The following is a 6,331-nucleotide window of genomic DNA, read 5'->3' as shown; positions in this document are numbered from 1 at the left end:
CCGGCAGAGCGCTTTCTAATCAGTAGGGCTGTTTTCTCTCCTCACTGCCCAGCCTTTTCCCTTTTTGCCCCGGTTTCTCTCTTCCCACGCTGTTTTCCTTCACGGAATTTCTCAGCATCCCAAGGCCGAACCATCACTCACAGCCGCCCCCGCCCAGCCGGAGCCTCAGGTCGCATTTCCGCTCCGCGCGCACAGCCGCGGGGGGAGCGCGGCATCACGGGATTTGTAGTCTGCCCCCACCGCCGCGCCACCCAACACTACAACTCCCACGGGGCAGTGGGACGTCGCTCCCCTACACCGACCCTGTAGGCCGGCCACTTCGCGACTGTTAGGGGCTGCCGCCGCCGCCGCGGGGGCGGGGCGCAGAGATGGCGGACGTGGTCGTGGGCAAGGATAAGTGCGGGGAGCAGCGGTTGGTGTCGCTGCCCCTGTCCCGCATCCGGGTCATCATGAAGAGCTCCCCCGAAGTGTCCAGCATCAACCAGGAGGCGCTGGTGCTCACCGCCAAAGCCACGGTGAGGCGGGCCGCGCGGGGAGGAGTTGAGGAGCGGGGGACCGCGGTGGGGGCCGCCCGAAACCGTCGCGCCCCGCCCCGCCCACCGGGCCCTGCGAGCTGCCGTGTCCACTTCGGGCCCCTGCGCCGCCGCCCGTTTTCTTTTGAGGGTCGCCTCACGCCCCTCTCGCCTCGCGCGCGCCCTTCGCCCCGCCCCCCGGTGCCGCTCCCGCCCTCCTTCGCGCGCCCAGCCGCCCGCTCTTTCCGTTCCCGCCCTCCTTCGCGCCCTCGTCGCCACGCCCGTCCCGTTCCCGCCGTCCCTCGCGCGGGGGAGATCTGGGCTGCGGCGCATAGGTGACTTTTGGTGTCCCCTCCTCGAGCGTCACTGTACCAGGGGCCCCACAGCCCCTCCTCTTGCCGCTTCCGGTCTTTTTCGTGGCTTTGTGCCCCAGCTCCTTAAACGGTTCAGGGAGAGGGCCCGCGGCTTCCTCAGAAGGTGCGGCTGGGCTTGGCCGCTTGCCCACGCAGTCCCGAGTCTCCTGGGCCAGTTGTTGTAGAGTCCACGAGTCGTGTCCGACTCTTGGCGACCGCGTGGGCTGCGGGACCCCAGCCTTCACTAGCCCCCGGAGTTTCGTTGAGTCGGTGATGCCATCCAGCCATCTCGTCCTTTGTCGTCCCCTTCTTCTGCCTTCAGTCTTTCCCAGTATCAGGGTCTTTTGTAATAGAGTCGGCTCTTCGTCTCAGATGACCGAAGTATTGGAGCTTCATCTTTAGCATCAGTCCTTCCAGTGAATATTCAGGGTCGATTTCCTTTAGGATCGACTGGTTAGACCTTCTTGCTGTACAAGGGACTCTCTCAAGAGTCTTCTCCAACACCACAGTTGGAAAGCATCAATTCTTTTATGCTTAGCTTTCTTTATGGTCCAACTCATATCCATCCATGACTAGTGGAAAAACCATAGCTTTGACTGTAGGGACCCTGGGCCAGAATTGAAGTTTTAGCCCCCTCTTAGGCCCAAATAATTGTCTCTTGCTTTGGTCTAGGTAGGCCAGAACCTTCCTGTTCTTAACGCTTGGCCAGGTTTCTGCTTCACAGTCTTTAACTTTCCTTGGAATCCATTTTCCAGCCCTGTTAGTTGGGTAGACAGTGTCCCTAGGGTATGTTGGTCAAAGCTGTAGCTAAAGGAAGTAGGAAATTGAGTGGTTTGGGGATATTTGTACCATTTCATTCTATAGATATTAAGGAGTTAAGAGTTTTGCAGTTACTTCTTTAATCCCTTACTAACTCAATTAGATGGATTTAAAATAAAACAGAGAGGCTCATTTCAGATGGTTGCCTTAGGGAAGGTATCTGGGTGAAACAGGAAATTGATCATTTTTTACCTTCAGGTTGTTGACTTAGGGTTGTAGGGGGACCACCCTACACAATGTACATTGAGTACACAATGTGTGTTCTCGAGCAAAGAGAATTTTTGGATGGTCTCTTGCCCCTCTTTAACTGTAGAGGTTGGGCATTAAACAGTTATTTATTGTTATATATTTTTTGTAAGTTAGAAATCTAAAATAAACTTTTAGGAAATCCCTGCTTTCCTGCCAACTTTAATTCAGCCTTACTCTCTTCCTGACCTTATATTTCTCCTTTCTCCTTTATTTCTCCTGTAATTTGATGAACCAAGATAATCTGCAATCATCTAAACTTAATGTAATTAAAAAGTGAGGTCTGGTAGGTTTTCAAAGCACTCCTTTCATTTTATTTTTTCATTTTGTTTTAGGAACTCTTTGTTCAATATCTCGCCACGTATTCCTATAGACATGGCAGTGGAAAAGAAAAGAAAGCACTCACCTATAGTGACTTATCAAATACTGCGGAGGAGTCGGAAACTTTTCAGTTCCTTGCAGGTACTTCACTTTTGAAACATTCTGGTCAAAAAATAGTAATTACAGCTTTTCCTGCGCTCTTTTTCTGCTTTCACTGAAATAGACATCTTGGTGCTTCCTCCAGGTGCCAGTTTACCTGGCACGGGACTAGAGGTTCAGTTTTGCCTGAGTGTTTGCAATGAGGTTTACCTAGAGCGCGAATTAACTTGGCATCCTGCAGAGGGTGTCTGGGCAAGCCGGGCAGGCCCATCCCTCAGACTCCTCCTTACTTGGATGGGGAAACAAACTCATCGTTGTTGTCGCAGAACAAGCTGTGTGCACCACAGCTAAAAAGAGCTTAAGGTGGTCCTTGGGGCCAGCGCTGTGTCCTGTGGGTTGGACAGGGTTGCTTCCAGTGGTTACCAGCACGGAGAAAAGCATAGTTTGTAATCGGTGAAACAGAAACAGGTACTTAGCATTAGTCAGGAGGCAGTGCTAGTTTCCTGCCATTTCACCCCAGAAGTGTAGTCTGAAATTTGTCTCCTCTTGGAACCTGTTTTAGAGGTCATAGCAGGGACTAGCACATTTTGAAATTTGCATTGCTGATGTTAGTTTTATGTTTTTAAGATATATTACCAAAGAAGATTTTAGCTAGTAAATATCTGAAAATGCTTAAAGAGAAGAGAGGAGAGGAGGAGAACAACAAGGATGACAGTGAGGACGACGAAGCGGAATCCTGACCCCGAAGACCAGCAGCGAGGACCCCCCCGCATCAGCACCTTGGCTGTGAAGCGGCGTTTGTCTGTCCACCCTTCAGAGACTGCACAGACATCGTGTTCTTCCCTGGCTGAGACTGGGCATAATGCACCTCTGCCATAAATAGCCAACAGGAAAGGAGCCCAGGCAGCAGCCTCTCTCCCCCAAGCTCACGCTGCAGCTGGAGTGGGAGGGGACTGCGAACAGACTATGAACCGGAAGGCACAGCCCGACTGCAGCGCTGAGCTCCAGAGGCAACGGGACTCTGCTTAACTTTCTAGTTTGAAGATAGATTTTCAAGAACTTGTAAAATACCAGTTGTGTAGATCCACATATGTATATTTTGAAATTAGTTCTGGTAAACAGCTAGATCCTGTTTTAGCTAAATATGTAGTCTGTAGGTAGGATTTTTGTATTTCAAGACAATCTGGCTTTGTATTCGTCCAACTACTGCATTTTTTTAAACTGTAAAATAAATTTTTCTTTTTTATTAAAAGCTGTATTTTTTTTTTTACATTTTATTTTTAATTGGAGAATAATTACTTTACAGTATTGTGATGGTTTCTGCCATACATCAAGATGAATCAGGTATACATATGTTCCCTCCCTCTTAAACCTCCCTCCCACATCCCTCCCTATCCCACCCCTCTAGGTTATCCAGAACACCAGCTTTGGGTTTCCTCTTTCATACAGCAAATTCCCACTGGCTATCTGTTTTACATATGGTAATGTGTATGTTTCAATGCTACTGTCTGAAATCATCCCACCTCCCTCCCCCACATGTCCAAAAGCCTGTGTATGTCTGCATCTGCGTTGCTGCCCTGTAGATGAGTTCATCAGTACCATCTTTCTAGATTCCCTATATATGTGTTAATGTACAATGTTTCTCTTTCTCTTTCTGACTTACTTCACTCTTATAATAGGCTCTAGAAAATGCATTCCTTTTTATAGCTGAGTAATACTCCATTGTGTATATGTACCACAGCTCCTTTATCCATTCATCTGTCGATGGACATCTAGGTTGCTTCTGTGTCCTATCGTAAGTAGTGCTGCAGAGTGTTGGGGTGTATGTGTCATGGTTCCCTCAGCATATGTGCCCAGTAGTGGGATTGCTGGGTCATATGGTAGTTTCATTCCTAGTTTTTTAAGGAATCTCCATACTATTCTGCATAGTGGCAATATCAGTTTTAATTCCCACCAACAGTGTAAGATGGTGCCCTTTTCTCCACACCCTCTCCAGCATTTATTGTTTGTAGACTTTTTCTGATCCGTGTGAGATGATAACCTCATTGTAGTTCTGATTTAAAAGCTGTATATATTTTTATAGTAAAATGTGTCACGGAACTAGTTTTAGAGCCGTCTATTACTCGTTGTTTTTTTTTTAATTAGTTTTGGCTGCCCTGATCTTTGTTGCTGTGCTTAGGACTCCTCTGGCTGTGGCCAGGGGCCTACTCCTGGTTGCGGTCTGTGGGCTTCTCTTTGTGGTGACTTCTCTGCAGAGCAGGGCTCTAGGTGCATGGGCTCAGTAGCTATGGCTTACAGGGTTAGTTGCCCGGAGCCTTGTGGAAACTTCCCGGATCAATGATCGAACCTGGGTCTCCTGCATTGACTGGCCAACATGTGGGATCTTAGTTCCCCAACCAGGGATCATTGAGCCTTCTGCAGTGGAAGCATACAGTCTTAACCACTGAATAACTGGGGAAGTCCAAAAACAAGCACTTTCTAATATTTCTATTCTTGGAGAAAATTTTCATATCACATTATTAAATGAAATACAGTAAGAAATATTACCTCTGCCTAAGCATGTCTGTCTTAAAAAATTACAAAGCATTTTGTATTATTGAAGACCTCCATCATTTTTACTATTCCTTCATAGTAATTGTTTTTATTATCCACAAGAGAAAACCATAAGCCCTATTTCTATTCACATAGGGTATATTTTAGCTCTTGCCTTTTCAGTCTTTTTTTAAAATTGAGTTTGAAATTTCATCCAGTAAAATCATCCTTTAATGTCCATTCTGTTGGACGTGTCAGCAGTCAATATATACAGAACGATTCCGTCACCCCAGATGTTCCTTTGTATCCCCTTGAAGTTAGTTCCTTCCCTTATCCCCAGGCAGTCGCTCCTGTTTTGTGTCCTTCTTGTTTTTAAATTTTATTAAAATATTTTAAAATCCACTTTTTAATGTACAGGGTTTTTTAAAAACTAATTTATTTTTGGCTGTGCTGGGTCTTGGTTCCTGCACAGGCTCTTCTCTGGTTGTGGCGAACGGGGGGCTAGCCTGCAGCTGCGGTGTGTGGACTTCTCATTGCAGTGGCTTCTTCTGTTGTGGAGCACGGGCTCTGGGCTGTTCGGGCTTCAGGAGCTGTGGCTCCCGGACTCTAGCACAGGCTCAATAGTCCGTGGCACATGGGCATGTGGGACCCTCCTGGGCCAGGGGTCAGACCTGTGTCCCCTGCATTGGCAGGTGAATTCTTTAGCACGGAGCCCCCGGGGAAGCCCCAGTGTGCAGTCCTGAGCTCACAGAGGCAGGCATGTAACCGCGACCACCGAGGCACCGTGCTCCTCTCCTCCACCCTGGCAGACTCCCCCCAGAGCGGGAGTCACAGACTTTTTCCAGAAAGGGCCACAGTTTTGTGGGCTACAGAATCTCTCACTCCTAGACAACTCTACTACTAGTTCAAAAGCAGCCACAGACAACACATAAAAGAATGAGCATGTCTGTACTTGAGAAAACTTTTCTTTATGGACACTGAAATTTAAATTTTGTATTATTTTCATGGGTCATGGAATCTTTTGACTTCTTTACAATCATTTAAGAATGTAAAAGTCAATATTATTAGTTTATATGCCATACAAAAACACAGCAGGCCACACTGGACCCACAGACCATGGTTTGCCCACTCATCTTTCCAGCATGTCATATAAATGGAATCATATAGTATGCAGGCTTTTTTTTTTTTTGTATGCAGGCTTTGAATCTTTATTTTTAGCCTAGTGCACTTGCAGGTATCAGCAGTCCATTCCTTTTTACTGCTGAGTAGGATTCCTTTGGATGGATGTACCATTTCTTTACCCATTCCACAGGTGAATGGGTAATTCGCAATTTGGGTTGCTTCCTGTTCTTTGTCCCCTCCCCCCCGCCCCCATTTTTTTCTCCTTTTTAAAAATCTGAAAAACTTTTTCTTGTTTCCCATTTTGTTAGAAATAAAGCCCTATAAATA

The 6,331-nt window shown here is 47.2% G+C and overlaps 1 protein-coding gene across 1 annotated transcript; it reads left to right on the top strand.

Annotated features, from left to right (window-relative positions):
* Nucleotides 1-245: 245 nt before the first annotated feature.
* On the top strand, nt 246-4,459 carry CHRAC1 (chromatin accessibility complex subunit 1). Its single transcript, XM_061123132.1, has 3 exons — nt 246-515; nt 2,266-2,392; nt 2,978-4,459. The coding sequence occupies exons 1-3, from the start codon at nt 369-371 to the stop codon at nt 3,088-3,090; spliced, it is 387 nt and encodes a 128-aa protein (XP_060979115.1). The 5' UTR covers nt 246-368; the 3' UTR covers nt 3,091-4,459.
* The last annotated feature ends 1,872 nt before the right edge of the window (nt 4,460-6,331 follow it).

Source organism: Dama dama, chromosome 21 (genome assembly GCF_033118175.1).
Source record: "Dama dama isolate Ldn47 chromosome 21, ASM3311817v1, whole genome shotgun sequence".
Taxonomy (NCBI): Eukaryota; Metazoa; Chordata; class Mammalia; order Artiodactyla; family Cervidae; genus Dama; species Dama dama.
This window is presented reverse-complemented; position numbering and strand designations above follow the sequence as displayed.

Coding starts and splice junctions, on each gene's coding strand:
- CHRAC1 (XM_061123132.1), top strand. CDS start 369: ATGGCGGACGTGGTCGTGGGCAAGGATAAGTGCGGGGAGCAGCGGTTG. Junction 516..2,265: donor TGCTCACCGCCAAAGCCACG/GTGAGGCGGGCC, acceptor ATTTTGTTTTAG/GAACTCTTTGTTCAATATCT. Junction 2,393..2,977: donor AACTTTTCAGTTCCTTGCAG/GTACTTCACTTT, acceptor TATGTTTTTAAG/ATATATTACCAAAGAAGATT.